General features: G+C 38.6%; 2 protein-coding genes across 3 annotated transcripts in view; both read left to right on the top strand.

Annotated features, from left to right (window-relative positions):
• specc1 (sperm antigen with calponin homology and coiled-coil domains 1) overlaps window positions 1–7368 on the top strand; it is a 58385-nt gene extending 51017 nt beyond the window's left edge. Inside the window, exons 13-15 of the mRNA XM_033977905.2 lie at window positions 812–928; window positions 5067–5126; window positions 7106–7368. Coding sequence (XP_033833796.1) covers window positions 812–928; window positions 5067–5126; window positions 7106–7195 — 267 coding nt within the window. The 3' untranslated portion in view covers window positions 7196–7368. The remainder of the gene's footprint in view (window positions 1–811; window positions 929–5066; window positions 5127–7105) is intronic.
• Window positions 7369–9380: 2012 nt separating this feature from the next.
• adora2b (adenosine A2b receptor) lies at window positions 9381–22103 on the top strand. Of its 2 annotated transcripts, XM_033977889.2 has the most exons (3): window positions 9387–9465; window positions 9585–10017; window positions 21117–22103. In XM_033977889.2, the coding sequence occupies exons 2-3, from the start codon at window positions 9665–9667 to the stop codon at window positions 21844–21846; spliced, it is 1083 nt and encodes a 360-aa protein (XP_033833780.1). In that variant the 5' UTR covers window positions 9387–9465; window positions 9585–9664; the 3' UTR covers window positions 21847–22103. The 2 variants fall into 2 exon arrangements, with proteins under 2 accessions (XP_055082815.1, XP_033833780.1); XM_055226840.1 differs by having other exon boundaries at window positions 9381–10017.
• The last annotated feature ends 512 nt before the right edge of the window (window positions 22104–22615 follow it).

The raw sequence follows: 22615 nt of genomic DNA, 5'->3' as shown, positions 1-22615 counted from the left end.
TGCAGCATAAAAAATGTAATATTTATGTTGATGTGAACAGATGTGCTTCTGGTGGAGGGGGTCCCATGTTGTGGTTGGAGAGTGCAGACGTTATTAGCACAGCCACTCTAATTATGATCATATTATTGACTCTTTTGTTTGTGACATGCATCTCTCCCTCTTTCTCTCCCTTTCCCTCTCTCTTTGTCTCTCTCTCCTTGCCTCTCTCCCTCTCTCCTTGCCTCTCTCCCTCTCTCTCTTTTGTCTCTCACTCTTTCTCTGTCTCTCTCTTTTATTCCCTCTCTCTCTTTTTCTCTCTCCCTTTCTCTTCCTCTCCCTCTCTTCCTCTCTCTCTCTTTCTCTTCCTCTCTCCCTTTCTCTCTCTATTCCTCTCTCTCTTTCTCACTCTCTCTTCCTCTCTCTCTGTCTCTCCCTTTCTCTTTCCCTTTCTGTCTCTTTGTCTCTCTTCCTCTCTCCCTCTCTCTCCCGCTCTCTCCCACTCTCTCTCTCCCTCTTTTTAACTCTCTCACTTTCCCTCTCCCTCTCTCTCTCCCACTCTCTCTTTCTCTCTCCCTCTCTTCCTCTCTTTCCCGCTCTCTCTGTGTCTTTCCCTCTTTCTCTCTGTCTCTTTCCCTCTTTCTCTGTGTCTCTCTCCCTCTTTCTCTCTGTCTCTTTCCCTCTCTCTCTCTCCCTCTCTCTCTGTCTCTCACTCTTTCTCTCACTGTCTCTCTCCCCCCCTCTCTCTCCCTCTCTCTTTCTCTCTCTCTCTCTCCCTGTCTCTCTCTTTTCTCCCTCCTTCTTCCTCTCTCCCTCTCTCCCTCTCTCTTCACAGAATATTGACGTGACAAACTTCAGTAGCAGTTGGAGTGATGGTCTGGCGTTCTGCGCTCTGCTCCACACGTACCTTCCGGCCCACATCCCGTACCAAGAACTCATCAGCCAGGATAAGGTACCACAGTCACACGTTTAACCCACCTCTGAGTACAGAAAGCAGAGTTCACTTCATCAACTCAACGATTTTTGTCACAGTTTTCATCAACGTCATATTTCAATGTCAAACCATGACCAACATGAGATATATTGTCACCTAAAAGTAATGAGTGAAAGAAACAAGTGGAGACTAGACTAGATGCAAGTTTATTTAATAAGTGTAAGGAAGCGTTTGAATAGCAGCTCATCAGCTCTTTTACATCCTATAGTTGCATAAGGCATTGTCTCATAAGAATGTATAACACATATTCATATAACAGTACACACAAGGACATATATGGGAGCACAATAGGACCTTTGTTATGCATACTTGGAATGCTTTCATTGTGATCCACTGATTTTTGAAGTTATTTTTACATGGCTAAAATTAAAAAGGAGTGTGCACAAGTTGAGGCAGACAGTAATGAGATTTTTGCACTTGTAAACTTTACATTTTTATACTTAAATTTCTATAATTTCTCAATACTTTTAGATTTTAGGTGAGTAATTACTAACAGTTGTCAACATTTGGCATAGAGTGAGGGGAAGGAGTATGTACATTTACACTCCTTTACTACTGTTGCATGATAATATCTCAGAAACATTTCTTTGTTTGAGTATTTATGTGTACAATATGAAGTGTGACAATGTAATAATGGTATTTAAATATATTTTTTGCTGTGTGTACACCCTGTTGCTGCTGATTTTCTCATTTGTCCATCTCATCCCTGGACTTTTTGGCTTTATAATATTTGTTTTGGCAGTATCTACTCCAAAACCCCCAAATTGTGTTCTTTTAAATAATTTTGATCTTCTGATGGTCACACTGTGCTTTCTGAGACTGCTTCAAGTTGGATTCTTTATCAAACCATTGTCACACTCCTCTGGTTGTTCGCAGTCCTCTGTTTCCCAACCAGATTTCACTCCAAGCAACGTTTTAATATTAACAAAGATGAGAAAGGTTTCAAGGACGTTTTCAATACACTCCGGTTTGCAGGCTGGGAACAATATTTGTATAGAGGACCTCCAGGGAGATACAAAAAATGGGATTGGTGAGGTAATTATACATTGTATTCACATGACTACAACTTTCCTGCTCAATTTTAAACAATAGGGATAAATATAGTGCCCCATTTGAAATTATAATATAAAATTCTAGTTTTTTTTTTGGTTTTTCACTAAATAAATCCCATTTTATTAAGGCGCTTTACCTGATTTTACCATCTTAAAAACATAAAAAATAGAGCTATTGCATTTTCAGCATCCTAATTATTTACTGTGATGAGTTTATAAGCGCTTTTCACAACTTTTAGAGGCCAGAGAGGAGTTTTGCCGTCACTGTAAAGCTTAAAACAACTAGCATGCTAATAATCACTTCCACGTTTACACTTATCAGACAGTATAACGTTTTATAATTAGATTCAAACAGTACTCGGCAGACAGTTTGATTTCAAGAGCTGCTTATACTATACACATCTTAGCTCAATAGGAATGTATGTGAACTGGATGCACTGCCTTTAACTGATTCCAGACACATGTTCTACTGTATGTGTTGAGGATTATGTTTTGTGTTCATTTCGAACTAGACATTGTTTGCCGTTGTCTCCCTTCTCCAAACCACAGGATGTTGTTTGTGGAAAGTGTAATGTCTATAAGTGGTACTCATGGAGCGATTAGTTTAAGAGCTGAAGGAAAATAGACTTTATCACAGTCTTTATTACACTGAATCCTCTTTGTCTGGCATCTTTCATCCCATATTTAACAGCCATTAGATGGATTTCCTGTCTGCAGTCGTACACTTCATGTCCACACTCCAGCCGTGGATTATGAATGTTTTGTTTGTGTAAATTACATTGTCAGCAGCACACAGAGCAGTGCAGCCGGTATAGTTGATGAGCATATGGAATACACTGCATAGGCTACAGTCAAAACATAAGGCTTCCTCCCTTGAGAGATTTACCACACATTTAAAACAATAGCAGTGCTTGTCTGATGCAAAGACTATTCCACAACCACTCCGGGTCTCAAATGTGGAAGACGGCTCCTCTCGAATGTTCTCATATCATCATCATCAGAACAAAATATACAGTATAACTTCTTTTACGTTAGAGCATTCATTTTCAGCCTGTGCTTTGAGATGTTGCCAGGAGTGCATTGGAGTAAAGTACTGTCTCACTTAGGTTAATTCACATATATTTAATTGAATAAGTTATCATTTTGGAGTGTCCTGAGCAAATTCTGAACCAGTTGAGAAAGCAAAACAATAATCACTCCCAAATACAAAGAACCAGACACAGGGGTGATGAAAATATCCCATAAACCATTTTTGCTCTAAATGGTGTAATTTGGTAACATTTTAGTGGTGGTGTGGAATTTTCGTATCCAAAAAAATGTGCCGTGACTCAGAAACCCATTGAAAAACACTGACTAAGATACATAAGAGTTTAACGGTTTGCTTGTTGCTTCTGTGGAAATGGACAATGCATCCCTCTGATTGATTTATCCACCTGTCAATCTCTGGCTCCAGACCTGTCTTTGTAAAGTATTGCCAAAGCATGTGGTTTTATCTGGCCAGGCGAGAGGTGTGTGGGCAGCAGGGACCATAATGAAGAATGAAACGGACATTACACAGCTCATGTCTCAATAATTGAATAGACATGTGTTTTTAATAAGTGCTGCTGCTGACTGGATTCCCTGAGGGCTCACTATTGTAATGTGTCCTGATCCTATTACAGCTTCTGTTTGTACCTCTGAAAAGGCCATTTGTCATAAGGTCGGACTAACAAAATTGATCAAACAGGTTCTATTGCTTAAAATGCGATAATGATAAAGTGGTGTACGGAAGGTTGGGAGTTTGTGCGCTGCTCTGAAGCTTTGTGTTTGTCCACCGGTCGACTGGTTGAGTGATCAGATCCACTGACTCACAGATTGGCAGTGCGATTCCAGCTCCCACAGATGAATGCTGTTGTTGTGTCCTTGGGCAAGACACTTAACCCACCTCCCCCCCAGTGTCTGTGTACACTGGTGTATGAATGGGTGAGTGTTTTTTTGATGTAAAGCGCTATGAGTGCCTTAAAGGTGTTAAAGTGCTGTAGAAATATGTGACCATTTGACCATATTATATTTATTAAATTATTGTTATTATTAAAAATGTATACAATAAAATACATGATCAAATAAACTGTAAAAATAGACTCATTGACATTACCATTGCCACATTTTATCAACAATAATAACTTGCATATTTTCTTCAGTTAAAAAAACAAAGTAAAAACAGTGCCCATAACAAATAAAAAAGAGAAAAAAAACAACAAAACAAGCTGCCACATAATTTCACAACTTGATGGTCATAAATTGTGCAAAATTGACTTCTTTGAGCTTTTATCCATGTTAAAATTTTGGTACCTCCTCAAAAACATACCTGGATTTTTGTTTTGTTTCATTCTCACATTTTTCAGTAATCCTTTACTATTGGTCTGTCTGCATCTCCAAAGCTAAAAACAATCTGAATTTTGATGTCATGAAGCTCTAGTTTTCAATTTAATAGCTGCTTTTTACCTTTTGTGTAGTAGAGATTAGCAATTCCAGGGCTGAAATCATCTAAATGATTCTAATGAAGCAAAAGGAAATTAAATGAAAGTAAGTGGATCAGACCTGGATGATTGAGGATTACGCAGATTCTCATGAAGGTTTATGGAGTGTAAAAACACAATGGAGCACTTCCTGTAAAACCACATAATGTGAAATGACATGAAAAATTCATATAAATACGATGAAATGGTGCTGAGATAAGTCTTCACACATGACTCCAACAACAACAACAAGTGCATTTACAACATGTCAAAGATATTACAACACTACGTGATGAGAATGGGACACACCACTTCCTAAGGTCAACTGCACAGACATTTGTATTTGTATATTTTGACACTATTCAAACAAGCAGAGCAGTTATAACGTGCTGAATGGCTCACTTAGACCACCACAGAACTGAACCGTCTCGTGGGAGCATGTGTTTGGGGTCTTTCTTATTGTAGCCGCACATAGCTCCCCGTGTGGTGTATATATACAAAAAAGTTCTGGTCTCTGCACCAAATGTTTGTTTTTCCCTTTTTCAGGTCCGAAATCTGACCCTTGCGTTCCAGGCGGCAGAGAGCATCGGCATCAAACCCTCCCTGGTGAGTGGCACAGACCTCCCACACTGAACTGAGGGACCAGACAAATGAGGAAAAGTCAAGTTGAATTGTAGCTCCATCTGAATCTTTAAAGTTGCATTCTTTCATGTATAAAATACAGGACTATATCAATCAACTGAGTTAAAGGTGCGCTGTGCAGTTTCTCTAGTAGAGGGTCTGCCAACTACTTGTCTCCATGGCAATGCTATGTCTGGAATGTTTCACAGTATGGCATTGAACTTGTCTATCTTTGTGGAGATGATGGTCAAACACCAGGCTAAACCAGTGCAAATACATGGTTTTAAAAGATTCCTTTTTTTCTGTGGAGAAAGGTACAGCTGCAATATATTGTTCATGATTTGACCATTATGTAAAACCCAAGCCACATCACACGTGCACTGCTCACAGTGTTACCAGTCATATTGAATTGGACTCGTGTTAACAAGTACATTCAAATTGATTTATAGTACATCAACATCACATTTAGTTTACAGCAAAATGCTTTACAAAATGTAGGCTACAAAATATAAAATAAATCAAAATAAATAGTATTCAGTACATATAAATATATATTTCAGAGCTTAGTATTCTTCTTCTCCTGTGGTGAAGGGTCTCCATGGCCTGGAACAAAAGTCTATTTCTGTAACTTCCCTCTCCATCAATCACCAAATGCTCCCTGTGTTCTTAAGATCAGGACAAAACCTGCACAACCGGCAATCCAATTGTTCCAATGCAGGAAAAAGCTCCACAAATTATGGTGGAGACTCCTCCAGTTGAGTAGAAAACGTCTCGCCGATATCCACAAAAACTGGAGTATCCTAATAACAATATTAACTCAATCCAAAACCAGTCTGTATTAGGTGAGCTTTAAATATCAGATAAATGTTTTTTGAAGTTTACAATTCAACTTTTTTTTTTTCTCTTTCATTCTTAATCATCTTTTTGCAATGTTTTTAAATGGTCTATCCAGTATTTACATTTTGCATATCTTCAAAACAACATTTACAATATCCTCACGTTTTTATGTCGTGTCATCTCACATGTCATCGATACCTCCACAGAAACAGGGAGTGTGCACATATCAATAACAGCTCATTTGCCCTGAGCTCAGATCCTGGTCTCACACAGCGGATTAGGCCTGAAGGTCAAAGTTTAAATTTTTTGTGGAATTAGTTCTCCATTACGTGGCTGTGGTTAGGCTCAGACTTGTTCCCATGTAATTTTTGTAAGAAAAACAACAAATAGCTTTTGCCCTTATCATCTACATAAATATAGCGCTCTTATGTAAAGGAAGTGATCATCTTCTTGTGTTTTAGGCAAAGCCAAGACATGTTGTTTGCTTTGGCCCCTACAGGCTCCTGTCATTGTCAGCGTGGCTCAGAATGACTCACTGCAGTTCATAATGCTAATGCTAATTTAATGAAGAACCGCTAAGAGTCATGCCTTTGATTTAGGGGACTTAGCAACTGGCTAGGTTACAAGTCACTTAAAAATACTCAATGCAATGTCATTTTAGAGGTGGGAGATATATTGAAAAATGGTTAATATTACATAATGATATCTCCTAAACTAGGACATAAAGTAATATTTACTTTTTTGCTATACATAAACCTCTACTAACACATTTACAGGCACATTTTAGCACGTTTCAGCTCATTAACCTCTTTGGGTACCTGGATCTTCTGAAAGAGGGTTTCAAGCCTCTTCACTTTATTTTGTGGAAAAAAATAAATACATAAAAATCATTCATTTCAATTTGAATGTGTATGTGGTGCTTTCTACTGCAACAGGTTTTCTGATCAGTTGTGGTATAGTTGTTTTTGTTTTTTTATTCACTGTTTTTATATTTACAGTTGTGTGTAGACCAATCTGTCTTACCATTTTTGTGTGTTTGTTTTGTGTTGCTCTTTGGGATAGATTTGTCTTTTTCCTCATTTGTTTTCTGATCAGTTTTGACTTGAGCACAATTTGTACTTTTCCAGGACATAGAGGAGCTGATGAGGACAGACCGACCCGACTGGCAGAGTGTCATGCAGTACGTCTCCCAGATCTACAAATACTTTGAGACCTGACGCCCTGCAGAGACCCCTGCCCTTCCTGTCCCATGTGTCAGTGTGACCTCTGACCTCCAGGACAGCCAGCACAGCCACAGCTACACGTCCTGTTTATTCCATATGACTATGAACAACACCTAAGGGAAGAACCACCACAACTGCCATAGAGACTTTAAATACAGATGCACAATCAAAAAAATATGAAATGTGAAAAATATAAACCTCGGTCAAGTCATTTTCAAATGTCTATTTCAACTTGTGAACATGTACAGCAATATACTTTGAGCTGGTGGTCTTTGAGGGCCAAAAAATAGCTGTCTAGGAGCAGCTAGTTTTAATTGGGCAACACTGTTGTCTGTGTCCTGCCAAACATTTCATCAAATTGCATCCATTTTTATGTCAAATATCAAACACAGATGTTTGTTGGTCCTTGTGCCAAATCTTGTTCAAACATAACTATCTATGCATGGTTAACATGTAAACCTGTCCAGTCTGAGTGACTCTACACACGTGTGGTCCAATGTGAGGTTATATGCAACACTGACCCACGTACATTCTTGTAAATATTGATTTTCAGTTTGTACTTTGCAGAGCAGAGAGTATTTTCACAGGTTTGAGTTGATCTGAAGCCTTTGAGTTTTTTCAGTGTTATCAGAGAGAGATAAGAAAAGCTTTATCTAATGTTCAATCAACTTACAGAAGTATTTTATGAAACTGGTATCTTTCTTCTGCATAGTGACAACATGTGCAGTGGGTTACGACAGCTGCCCTGGAATATACTACACATTTTATATGACTGTTACATGAAATAAACACTGTGCCATTGTCACAGTCTGCTCTGGTCCAGTCCTGCTCAGTTGTTTCTCCCTCATCCTGTCATCTGTCTCCTCCTGTCTGGGCTTGGCTACTACTGCACACCTTTATACCACCATCTACAATCACCTCCAGTTTAAGAAGAGCGGCTCCACAGTCACTCCTCGCCAGTTTGTTCGAGCAACACTGTTCATTCTGTCTGCCCCGCTTACCCACCTGCGTGCCCCGCTTACCTGCCATGTTTGACACACTTAGGTCTTCCTGTTATTGCATTTTGTTTGGAGTTAGACTTAATATATTTACATACATTACATAAATGTATTGTTTCAGATAGGCTTAAAAGGATTTGTATTTTCTGATTTCATATATGGAAAAAAATAAAGAGTGTTTTTGGTTATTTTTTTGTTTAGTTTTTGTGATTGCTTATTGGTTATAGAAGTAGATAGTTTCATTAAAAAACAATTTGGTGTAGTATTTGAGACTGTTGGCACTATAGCAGACGTGATACTCATACTAGTCATTGCCATATAATTGTACTAAGCTGTTATAAATAGTGAATGCATTGAGTAAACTACTTATTCTCTACTTTACCTAAGCATCCTATCCTAGAACTGCAGTCATTCTTTATAATGAACATCTCTTTAATTAAATAAAATCCAACAATAAAAACAATTTCTCACACTTCCCCTTAAGTACACAATGCCTAAAGTACAAAATAAAACATTTATTTCCTACTTTGCCTAAAAACATCGCACAATTTTACCTGTAACATACACACCAATGAGAACCAGACGGTAAAACTTTAAACGGAAACAGCTCCAACGCCAAAACCTCACATCGCCATTGAACTGCGGTCAAGTTCTCTATGAATGTTTCCTATAATTTCGGACGTCTCAAGATATCTAAACTGTTGAAGAAGAGTATTTTTTTTTCAGCTGCTGATTTGCTTGACGTATAGAAAGAAAAAAAAAAGCATAAACAGTGGAAAACTTGAATGCGTATAGTATGGTTTCCTGTATGGACTACACGCTTTGGGGCACATCATTTTGAAATCTGAGCCTTACTTAAAACATGTGTAGGTAGGTTAGCTTTGGGAAGCGAGGAAAAATGTATTTGTGTATGTACAGTCTTTAGACCTTAACAGTAAAAAGCAGCACGTGGAGACGTCCGCTCTGTGGTTTAACTGATGCGTAATTACGCACGGCCGGAGGTGGAGAGGGGTTCCACCGACAGTTGCCATACGCGCTATTTGTGTGAATGTGCGTGTTTGACTGTGTGTGTGTGCTGGGCGTGGTTTTGCTCGTGCTATTGACGTTTTTTTTTCCTATATTCTGCCTGCGTTCCGCCTCTTCTTGAAAACTGCGGTAAGGGAAGTTCTGTGACTCTGTCTTCGCTACAGAGATGCTTCATTAAGCGTGTCTACGGCTATCGCTGCGGAGACATCACTACTAACAACGATGTGCACATTAATTGAGGTGGGATTATACCGCCAGCTACTTTTGAGGACTTTAGTATAGCCTCATAACTGAAATACAGAGTTGTTAACACTTAATTGCAATCCATGTTCTCTAAAAGTGCTTTTTTCTTTGCACAGATGGCGTTTGAGGCGCACACTTGTGGACTATTTTGGGTTCATGGCACAAAGACTATCTTACTTTAGTTTGGTGGGACTAAATGTGTAGGAGATCTGTGCACACGGACGCTGTCATGAATTATCCTTACATCGTGATTGAAGTGGTCATCGCGGTGCTGTCGATCGCCGGTAATGTGCTGGTGTGCTGGGCAGTCTCCATAAATAGCACTCTAAAAAACGCCACGAACTACTTTCTGGTGTCTTTGGCGGTGGCGGACATCCTAGTGGGGTGTTTGGCTATACCCTTCGCCATCATCATCAGCATAGGCATTGACTTGGACTTCTACGGGTGCTTGTTCCTCGCGTGTTTCGTTCTGGTACTGACGCAGAGCTCCATCTTCAGCCTGTTGGCCATCGCGATAGACCGATACCTGGCCGTCAAGATACCACTCAGGTAAGAGGCTGTTCGTTCAGGCTAAAGGTCTAAAAATGATTACCTTTTTCACTGTGATAAGGGAACAATAAGTCACTGGTATGTTCAGAAATGCAATCACAGATAATTTAGGAATAAAATCTTGCGCGCGTCGGGACAGTGTCACTTTAATTGATATAACTGTCAGCGTTTATGTCTGTGATAAATCTATAATAAGTCTTTCAAAGCTTTACCCAACCGCACATTTTGCGTTATTTTAAATGACTTCCTTCCTTTTAGCTGATTTCCTGCACTGTTTGCAGTTATTTGCAGGAACAGTCATTTATCTGTACTTTTCTGCTGATAGAAGTTCAATAGTTTAAACATGCAGCCTGCCATGTTCGCGTGAGCATGTCCCACGTTGACAGACACACAGCGCGGGGCTGTTTGTCTAGTTGGACTGCTCTATTGTAGACATGTAGGCTTGGATAAAGTATAGTTATATTGGCAGCATTTATTTAACTAACCTAATGCACAGTTACATGTGTTAAAAAACATGAACAATTTACAGTGGATAAAATGAAATACTGTAACCACAAATAAAATAGCCTGTGCTCTTATAGTATCATTTACAGGAGCCTGCATTGGACAAATCAGAGGTTGAATAAGAACTAATGGGATTTCACCAGGTCTTAATCAAGAACGACACTAAACTAAAGATAGAATAGGGATAATCCAAACTTAACCTTGACTATAACAGGCATAGTGTTATTGTCATGGTTGTACAACAAGTACACATTTTATTCTTCCACTGGGGCTGAAGGAAAACACTATTTATAACAAAAAATAGAAGATAAAACCCCCACAATAATATCTATGTCATTATATACCAATAGGGCAAAAGGGGTTTTACTTAGAGGGGCACTGTGTGTTTTTTCTGATGGAAAACCCTCTTCTTGCTTGTCTCCTGGGAAATGTTATTGCTTTGTCTGAAATGTTCCACGGTAAGGCATTAAACTTATTTATTTGGGTATTTTTCAAATAAAGAGGAAGTATACTGCCATACTGCGGAACATGTTCAAAGCTATAATGTCTCCATGGACTCGAGCAGGTGGTGCACCCTCCATCAGAAAAGTTACATAGTACATCTTTAATGTTCATGTGAACAGTGTTGGGAAGTACCAAAAATAGGTATTCAGAATACACATTTTGAGTAACTGTACTCCTGTCCAGTTACTCTTTCATTTGGTAGTATTCAGAATACTGTTACTTTCCTAAAATTTAAAGGATATATTGCAGTACTTGATCACACTTTTGGTTTCAAACTGCACTGTGTTAATGAGAAAAATATAAACCTCTGCTCTTGTGGGGTGTGAGATTTTTCCTTCTCTAATTGTGATAGGAAATGCAGAACTAACAGTGAAACAAACAAAACTGTTTTAATCCTGTTGCATCTACACTATCAATTTAAATGCAACATGATATAAAAGTATTCAGAATACAGTACTCTGATTGGACCATGTAACAGTATACATTCACTATTCTGTAACTACTTTTTTATAGTATTTTTCCCATCACTGAATGTTAATTCATTGATGAATACAAGAAAAGGTTGTTTTTTGTATTGGTGTTAAAGCTGTTGGCGGTGTCTTAAGATGCTAATTTTCTTAACTGATTTCGACCTTAATGTCAAAATGTAGTGCATTTTTCGAACTTGCAACAAGATTCACACTTTTATCCAACGGCTCATTTGTAGAAAATTGTCCTTCATTTTATAAAGACAAACCGTTTTCAGTGCTTATAGTAACAGTTGATTCAAATCTCATAAACCAGTGTTGTTGCTTATTTTGTGAAGATGTGACCAGATCGATATTGCTGCCAGTCCGGTGCAGTTAAGGGCACGAAAACAAGAGGGAGAGAGATGGTCCCCTGAAGGCAACATGAGCGCTCAACATCAGCCCGGTCGAAGCCTTTTTCCCCCAATTTCACTGAATGCGTCACGAGATAGCGTAGCCTGTGTACTCACGTTTGACAGTGAGTGGTCGCAGGCTGTTATGACTGAGTTCTCCTGTCATTCTCTTCATCTTCATTTCTCGGCAAGGACAATATGACATAGTGGCGAAGTAAAGTGCCCATCAGAGCTTCCATTTTTGACCAGAAAAGTACTTAAGTGTAGGAAGAGTAAATAATTGTAAAAAGGACCCTAGCATTACTCTGAGGAGACACAGCTAAAAGGTTTGGAGAGGGCTGACGCTGACGTTGTTGTGACACACGTTAAGAGGAATTCAGATATTGCGAGATAGGGGCAAACGTAGGTGCAATATAAAAGCTTTCTTGAGTAATGGAATAAACAGAGCCTTTCCTTTCCATCTTGAATGATTTTGAAAATGCAGTGTGACAAGGGTGGCCAACAAAACAATATTAACTCAATCTACTGATATTGTGATTTAGTGCTTTGTGCTTGGTTACATGTACAGGCTCAGCTGGGCAATTGTCCTCATTCTTGATTTTAGATTTTATTATTTTTATTTTTTATTTTATTTTTTTTTAATGAATAATCAAACCATATTAATAACACTAGGCCTGTCACGATAACAAATTTGAAGTGCGATATATTGTTGAGGTAAATATGGACGATAAACGATAATATTGAAACCGAGCCACCAAATCAGAATTATGTCCAAAAAAGTATTCTAAATGTACAATATTGATAAAAAAAAAGAAAAAAGAAAAGACAAGCTTCAATTAATACATAACAGAATACAACACTGATGCAGTAAGTTTGTCTCTATAATGAGTCATAGAAGTTCATAATTCACCCTTCCACAGCTCAAATGTCATCATAGAACAGAAAAAAAAAAAAAAATTTCCCACTAGTACAAAAAAAAAGTACACACTATAAAAACTGACACCCAAAAATTATTGTTCCATCTGTCAGGCATCGAACAAGTCTATATAATAAATATCATGAGAAGCCTATTTAACACAAAAAATGTCAAAAATTCCACTCAGGCCATGTGCTTTTACTGACAGGATTGGCTGTAGACCTCTAGATAATAAAAAAAACAAAAAAAAAAAACAAGCTTATTATTGACATTTAGAAATTAGTATCACTGAATAATTATGTTAACTGCATAACCTTAAAAACACTCCAGCATCTGGTGACAGTGAAGTGTGACCTCTCAGAAGAAGCAGACAGCATTATAAAGTAATATAAAGTAGAGATAGACCGATATATTGGGCCGATATTCAGACTTTTTAGTGTTTATCGGCTATCAACCTTCGATCTACGATATTTTGTTTTGGTCAGTCTATATTAACACTTTAATATGAGGAGATAACAAAACTTGACCACACCACTTTTTTATAGGATTGTGCTAAAAAAAGGAAGTTTGTAGTACAATCAAGTTACATAATTTGGGTAAAATAATCAAAACCGGCCCAACAAACCAGCAGATATTATCGATTATTGTCCATCAGTTGTTTTGTATTCTAAATAATCAGTATCGGCACCAACCATGAAAAACACACATCGGTTGATCTCAAATATAAAGTGTACAAGTATGTGGCGTTTCTTAATTGTTTTTTATCACAGTGATTCTTGTTTTAGTTTCTCAGTATTTCCATTTTGACCTGAAAACAACTGCAGATTATGTTAAGTACAGATTGAGTAGATTTCTCAGACAGCTTTGGGATATTGTTCTGGCGTGGTTTTGCTTAATGTCGCTTAAGTTGTGTGTAAAGGCCCCAATAGTGTTTTCACAGATGGTTCTAGGTGGAAGTGAATGGCCAAAAGCAGATGTTTGAAAGCCCAGGAGATAACCACGCTGCTCATGCTATCAGCTAAACCCACTTTCTCCTCCAGAGTTTCTTAGAAGACTGTTAGAAGACTGTGGCTTGTCCCCTCAGCCCGTATGATCTTTGGCATAACCTTTAAAACAACATAAACCTCAAAGGGCGTTCCCATAATCCCACCCACAGTAGTGCTCCTCACAGGTTTGGTGAAACATCAGGCACGTCACTCACTACATGGCTCAAAGAATATGTGGCAGAGAGAGATAATAATCCATTAAAATTCAATGAACACGTGTTTAAAGTGCTTATGATGTAATACAGGTACAACAAGATTTTTTTATAATAAGAGAGCAGAGTTTGTTCTTTGGAGAGGATGTTCTATTATCTAAATAATTTGATTTGATAATTGTGGAAACTCGAAGTGTGATTTTGATTTAATGTTTTGTAATGCGTTACAATTATTACTAGATGAACCTCATACGTCAACCTTCACATCTCATTTTACTCAACTAGATGCTAATTTGCATATTTGTAAATTGCTAATTCAATGTTCATTTATTTATTTGGCCGTTACTAATGTCCACTGCTAATAAGAAATATCCACTTTCACTACAAACATTATACACTACATTTGTTATATAAGTATAAATTATATGTATTCATTAACAAACTTGAGGTAATAGCCCTTGACAACATCCTTATTATAAAAAAATCTAGAGCATCATAATGAATTTACAAAAGTGTCCTAACATCATACTAACAGGCAGTCATATGGGCATTGTTGATAAGAAAAGTCTGAAAGTCAAATGTTTAATTAGCAACAGAATAAGACATTAATAAGGCGACAATAGCTCCACTGATCTGAAGGTTGGCGGTTCAAATCTCGCTTTCAACATAAAAACTTCATTGGTTGAGCGGTCAGATCCAGTGACCCACAGGTTGACAGTGCGATTCCAGTTCCCATAGATGAATGCTGCCTTTGTGTCCTTGGAAAAGACACTTAACCCACTTCTACCCCATAAATGTGTGTGTGAATGGGTGAGTTGCTCCTTGTTGTAAAGCACTTTGAAGGTGGGAAAGTGCTATTAAAAAATTTGACCATTTACCAATAAGGACTGGATGAATACTAATTAACCACTTATATGTATGCAAATTTGCAGCTTCCTGTAGTGTGGTGTTATAGTGTAGTGTATAATGAAGCATGTACACAATTTTGAAACTTAACCTTAAATTTAAGTAATAATGATAAACAATTCTTAAATGGAAATTTTTCTGAAAATATTTGACTTTATATAAGCACCTGTTCATTTATTCTGACTATCACCAGAGGTCTGAGCTTCAGTTAAAGACATCAAGACATCAATAAATAAATGCTTTTTCTCAAACAATGTCAAGTATAATCTTAATAATTAATCTCTGACCTTTATAAGCGCACACAAAGCTACAAATCGTTACCAAAAGTAGAAGCTGTTGAAGCAGTAGTCTATTTGTCATGATAAACAATTATGACGTTTCCATTTGTTCCACATTACATCAGACTAAAATAAAGATGCAGTGTGCCAAGACCTCTGCTGTGACAAAAGAGGGCAGGGCAAGAAGATAACCAAAGAAAATCTGGACCACACACACAACCTGGATCGGTTTTACTAACCTTCAAATTGAAAACAAAAACCTAGTAGCGTTAAGCAAGAAAACTGCAATTCATGTGCTCCGAATCAATTTAAGTGCACATTTCCATAGCACCATTTTATTTCATCTGTCTTTATTTATACCAGGAGAACACTCAGACTCTCCTTTTCATGGCACATAAGTCCATTTATGTGCCATGAAAAGGAGGTGTGAGTATATGTTTGTCATTAAGATTATTAAATTGTATTTGTAGCACCAAAGTATCCAGTTTTGCTTGTCCTTGAAATACAGTATATTCCAATTTTTGGGGAGCAAAACAGCCAAAAGTCATTTTTCCCATCTGTGGCCAGTCTTTAATCTTTTACAGTCATGTGATCTTGTTTTAAATGTTCCCATATCAATGTAGTCCCTTATAAATATATTTTATACAGTGTTCTGACAGTGTTCTCTTCTGAGATGGCCATGGTCACCATATCTCTATAATCTAGTACAGAAAGGTTGCTTGAACAGTTTCTTTTCTGTAATTTCCATCCATCCATCCATTTTCTTCCGCTTATCCGGGGCCGGGTCGCGGGGGCAGCAGTCTAGGCAGAGACTCCCAAACTTCCCTCACCCCGGACACGTCCTCCAGCTCCTCCGGTGGGACCCCAAGGTGTTCCCAGGCCAGCCGAGAGACATAGTCCCTCCAGCGTGTCCTGTTCCCCGGGGCCTCCTCCCGGTGGGACATGCCCAGAACACCTCCCTAGGGAGGCGTCCAGGAGGCATCCTAAGCAGATGCCCAAGCCACCTCAACTGGTTCCTCTCAACGTGTAGGAGCAGCGGCTCTACTCTGAGCTCCTCCCGTGTGACTGAGCTCCTCACCCTATTCCTAAGGGTGCGCCCAGCCACTCTGCGGAGGAAGCCCATTTCAGCCGCTTGTATCCGTGATCTTGTCCTTTCGGTCATTACCCAGAGCTCATGACCATAGGTGAGGGTAGGAACGTAGATTGACCGGTAAATCGAGAGCTTTGCCTTTGGGCTCAGCTCCTTCTTCACCACAACGGACCGATACAGCGACCGCATCACTGCAGACGCTGCACCGATCCGCCTGTCAATCTCACGCTCCATCCTTCCCTCACTCGTGAACAAGACCCCGAGATACTTGAACTCCTCCACTTGGGGCAGAGACTCACCACCCACCCGGAGAGAGCAAACCACCTTTTTCCGGTCGAGAACCATGGCCTCGGATTTGGAGGAGCTGATTCTCATCCCAGCCGCTTCACACTCGGCTGCAAACCGCCCCAGTGCTGCAGGTCCCGGCTCGAAGAAGCCATCAGGACAACATCGTCTGCAAATAGCAGAGATGAAATCCTGTGGTTCCCAAACCAGACCCCCTCCGGCCCCTGGCTGCGCCTAGAAATTCTGTCCATAAATATAATGAACAGAACCGGTGACAAAGGGCAGCCCTGGCGGAGTCCAACATGCACCGGGAACAGGTCTGACTTACTGCCGGCAATGTGAACGCAGCTCCTGCTCCGGTCATACAGGGACCGGACAGCCCTTAGCAAAAGGCCCCGGACCCCATACTCCCAGAGCACCCCTAAAGGACACCACGAGGGACACGGTCGAATGCCTTCTCCAAATCCACAAAACACATGTGGACTGGTTGGGCAAACTCCCATGAGCCCTCGAGGACCCGATCGAGAGCATAGAGCTGGTCCAGTGTTCCACGACCGGGACGATTCTGTAATTTGATGTGATACAAAATTTGTTTCTGTAATAAAAATTATTTTGCTTTTAAACTGTTACATAATTCCAGACCAGAACCATAATTTTTTTTTTCTCTTTTTGGTGATCCAGCCACAGTCCCTTATTTGTAGAGGACATCTCCTCTTCAATATCTTTGTAACATTCAGAATTATATTATAACTTAAATATAACTTATCCACACTGTTTCTCTTCCCTCTGTGTGATATTTGTCTTTTTTTTTTACTCATATGTGAACATGGCGTTTGTTTCGGTACAAACTTACCAATGCTTTACTCGTTGGATAATTTGCCTGTCAATCACACCCGTCTGAGTTTATGGAGCGAGGACCCTAGACCAGGCATGCCCAAACTGTGGCCCGGGGGCCAAATGTGGCCCTCAGACCAATTTTTCTAGGCCCTCAGGCTTCTAGGTGAATTGGCCTGTATTACTTTAAACAGTACTTTTTACTGTATATTTCTGAAAATCTTCTTTAACAAGCCCTTATCAAATATTCAATGTGTCCCATTGAGGATGTAAGCATGAATAAAGGTCTAGCGGTTCAGTCTAACTTGTAATAATAACACAGATTTGAAGTATTCACTGTATTAGCGACAAGTCTATGGCCCTCAGTCGGCCCTCGGCTTTGTCTGTGATTTTATATGTGGTCCTTCATGAGAAAAGTTTGGACACCCCTGCCCTAGACTGTTTTTGTGTAGCATATAAATGATGTACAGATGTCTATGCCCAAACAGAAACACAAAAGAGAGTGAGGAGGAAAGTAGAAGAGTGAGAGAGGATAAGATGCCAACATCCTGTCATCAAGCCAGAACTAATCCACTCACCCTGAAATACAGCGTTTAAAGCATAGCCCTTATCACTGGGGCCTATAGTCTATAGGGAACATCCCATATGCACAAAACAAGTCAGACTGACATCTTTATGAAGGTGGTGCTCCATTAAAAACTACATGTATGTGTGTGGTGTGTAGTCCATAGACTTGTATTCAGTAGCTCACTGATGAGACTGTGTGAGGACCATGTTAATGACTGTGAGCATTTCATATTTCCAGTTTTATCCTTTGATTTTGATTTGTAAATGAGTTTGTTTGTTTTTTTTTGTTTTTTTGTGTGCAAAAATAAAATGTCTGGAAAGCCTTTACTGACATCCAAAACCTGTTGTGTAACTCATCGTTATTATTGAAATTAAAAAAGTGAGGTGAAATACATAAACCTACCATAAACATGTGATCTGTGACAGTGGTTTTTAGTGGTGGGTTTATGTACAGTACCCACACTCCTGTTGTTGCTTTATTTTTGGCTGTTGTAAATAGTGTAGTGTGACAGGTAACATGAGCCTCACTGTTTGGTCCATAGCAGTTGCATTAGTACAAAAGAAAGTAGTGTGTGGCAGATACATGTGCTTTAGTCACAAGTATATGCACGTAATACTTAATCTGTGATAACATTCAAATGATATTGTGACAAGGATATAGTTTTTGTTTTTATTGTGAGTTTATGGTTGTCAGGTTATGCATATGATTTAGAATATTACTACTACTACTACTAAAAATACTACAGTGCTATATTTACACTATAATATGTTTGTACATGAGTTTCGAGTAGTCAAGATGTGAAAGTGGAAATATGGGATGAAGGCATCATGGGAATAAAAACAACTGCGATTTGACCAATTTAACAATCAGTTCAGCAATGATGGAATGTAAGTACAAGTATAAAGTACTATACCCAAGTAAACATTTTTAGGTATCTGTACTTAACTGGATACTTTTTACTTACTTCACTACATTTGAGAGCAGGTATCTGTACTTTCTACTCCATTACATTTTTGAACTGGACTGAAAAGTAAAAAGTACTTTTTATATGATTTGAGGTGTTATTTTGACCATGGTTGTGGAAACATCTTGACTAAAGGTTTCGAGTTCAAGCTTCGGCCTTGAGCAAACAAAAATAAATAGCCTACACAAAATTCATGAGAAAAATTATGAAATTGATTCATATTGCTGCTGTTGACCAAAATATGTATCATTTTTAATCAGTATCACTACATACACACAGTAACACCACTTGTGTGAAATACTTTTACTTTTTAAAGTAAAAGCATGTACATTTTTAAATGGATACTGAAATACTTTTACTTAAGTAGAATTTTTTTTTCATGTGATACTTTTTTACTTTTACTTAAGTAACAAATGTACTTCATCCACCTGTGCAGTTTGGAGAGGTTGTTAAACTGTGATTCAGATTCAGTTCACTGCAGCTCAGTGCCCACCCACTCCTTCTGTTGGTTGGTCCTGTCAGGCTCTGAGTGAGTGACAGGTGGATTTAACCAATCACAATGAAGTGTCTCTAAGAACAATAACTTTACAAACATATTACTATAACTATTTATAGTAATTCAAGACTGCACTTGAGTGCATCAGCTCAGTGTTCTCTGTGTGTTTGCTCTCTGTCTGTTTGTGCTGCAGTATTTGTTCCTCACACAGAGATGAGTAGTGACACAGGTCATGAAACATTTGTGTTGTTCACATCAGCATGGCCCTTAGACACAGAACAGCAGAGGCCTACATTCTTCATCTGATGAGGAAGAGGAAGAGAGACATAAATGAGTCAGCCCTGACCCCAGTAACGCCTGTGGAAAGCCCTAGGCAAATTTAGAGCTCCAAGCTGTTGGAATTTATGAGCAGATGATAAAGTGTTGAGTAAATCATTTTGTTTTGACAAACTTTCAGCTCTGAGTTCATGTTATTAATGGTATTGATTTGTCTGTTTGTAGAATTTTATCATAGCTCAGAAGCCCAGTAATACAAGGATTCAGGCAGAATTCTGTGGGAAGCTTCGTAAAGTAGTAATGGTCCTAGGAAGAACATTTAAAGGTGCACTATGTAACTTTTCTGGTGGAATGTTGGACACACACTTTCCTCCATGGAGAGTGTTCCACAATATGGCATTAAACATATCTATCTGGCCTTTATTCAATTACAGGTGTTTATTGCTCAAAAATACCATGAAAAACATGTTTTCTTACTGTGAGGGGAGTCTCCTCTCCACAGATCTGACCTGTAACTTGGCCTGGTGTCACCTGTTTGTCTCTATGGAAATAGATAATTTAATCTGATACTGAACATTGCAGTCAAAAACATAACATCCCCATGGAGACAAGCATTTGGCAGAGCCTCCACTAGAAAAGTTACAGAGGGCACCTTTAATATGTAGCATCCATCTTTGTACGAATGAGAAGTACTAAAGCGCACACGAAAAGAACAAAGAAGAAACAATTAAGAAATGGTTAGTATGAACCAGGGCTGGGCGATATGTGCATTAATGTATATATCTATAATTTATCATTTCATTTTCCATTCATGTATTTATTTATTTTGAGCAAATTAATGAACATATGTATCCAGTACATTTAAAGCACATTTCACAGATTTTTCTTATTTAAGGTTGAAAAGGAGTGGGAAAAATAAAACGTATTAAATCCCACCCTTGTCCTCCATCATGTTTTGAATGTATTTAGTTTTTTCCCAAGCTCATCCAGCTAGTTTTGGATTTAGAGCAGCGTGTGACATGGGCAGGCTGCTGTTTGGCCCAGACTGAATAAGTGGAGGGGGAGATGTGGAAACTACGCTCTACAATTTACACAAAACATAAAAATGATATCAATATATGTATCTTAAATATGGATATGTTCCCCAACACTATAACAGAGCAAAGTTCTAAACTTTCTGTACCACACAAGAGTAATAAGCTTAACCCAAATCCTGAGGTGGAAGAAGTATGGAACACTGTGCATATCATAAAACTTACCAAGTCTTTACAGTCCTGTTTTTGTAATCTCAGGGGACAAACTTTCTAACAATAACAGGACATTGTCTGGCTTTGATATCCCACTTTAAATGCTGCACATTTGAAAAATCACCACTTTGAGAACCATACTAAAAAAACAATGCTTTTTGTGTTGTTTTCCAGGTACAAGGAGCTGATGACGGGAAAGAAAGCCAGGGAAATCATAGCTATTTTATGGATCTTATCTTTTGTCATTGGTCTTATTCCTTTCTTTGGCTGGAACCGAAAAAACAGGAGCTGTCTCAATGGCACCTCCGAACTCATCAACACTACAACTATGAAAGCCACGGAAGGTCAAAAAGCAGCAAAGTTACTCTACAGCTGCAAACTGGACTGTTACTTTGAAAGCGTGGTGGACATGGACTACATGGTCTACTTTAACTTCTTTGTCTGCGTGCTGCTCCCCCTGCTGATCATGTTGGGGATCTACCTGAAGATTTTCACCGTAGCCCGCAAGCAGCTAAGACAGATCGAGCTAAAATGTGTCGGTAACGGAGAGAGCCATAACCACGGACTGCTGCAAAAAGAAATCCGTGCTGCAAAATCATTGTCAATAATCGTAGGCTTATTCGCGGTGTGCTGGTTGCCTGTGCACATTCTCAACTGCCTAACCTTGTTCTACAAGGACCTCGAGAAACCAGTTGATGTCATGTTTGTTGCGATTATTTTGTCCCATGCAAACTCTGCCGTAAATCCCATTATATACGCATACAGGATTCAGGATTTTAGGAACACGTTTCGGAAAATCCTGGAGCAAAATTTTCTCTGCCGCAAAGAGGAGCTATATCTAAGTTCAAATGGCAGCAAACGTAACAAAGACCAAATCCACATGACGATAGACCCTCTGCTATAGTGGCACGCCACTTCTTCAGTTTTGTTTACAAAAAGGGTTTGATATGTGAATTCAAAAGACGCCTTGAATGTTTATTTATTAGTATCAGGGCTCTGAAAATGGTCTTACCTTTGTATTGTAAAGGTTTTTTTTATGGCTAACTGGATTTGTAAACCTGTGAATAGTATCCAGACTTTACTATAGACCCTTTTAAAAGCGACGTCATCAAAATGTTCAAAATTCTGAAGTGGAGGCAAAATGAAGCAGACCATAAATATGTTTTAACAGACATCAGATTTAAATGCTAAAGGTTTTAAGTCTTTTTAGTTAAGTCTTTGTAGTTTTTGACCCTCAAAATGTAATTGAGCATCACAAAAAGTTTAAGTTATGGTGAAATTTGTCATATACCTAAAGTCAAAAACAAAAACAAAGTGTCTAATAAATCCTAAAATCTGGGTCATCAAAATAATCTCCTCTTAATTAAACTAAATCTGTAACATATTTGTAAATATCTTTAAACCGTGGTTAATTTGTGTTTCCCATTGAGACTGCCTTATGTTCCACTTTTCTTTTGCCTCCATTTCAGAATTAAAATGCTTTTGTTCAGACAGTTTTAAATGGTCTATACAAACACTATTTTAAAAAGCCCATCTTGTCGCCACTCAACATCACTCCTGTTATTTCATACTGTCTTTGCCAGTGTTATTAACTTATTTATTATGTTTCGAATGTAATGATCAAATGTACATTTTGTGGCTTTATTTGTACTTGACTTAGTAGTAGTCATTTT

This window comes from Periophthalmus magnuspinnatus, chromosome 14 (assembly GCF_009829125.3).
Source record: "Periophthalmus magnuspinnatus isolate fPerMag1 chromosome 14, fPerMag1.2.pri, whole genome shotgun sequence".
Taxonomy (NCBI): Eukaryota; Metazoa; Chordata; class Actinopteri; order Gobiiformes; family Gobiidae; genus Periophthalmus; species Periophthalmus magnuspinnatus.
This window is presented reverse-complemented; position numbering and strand designations above follow the sequence as displayed.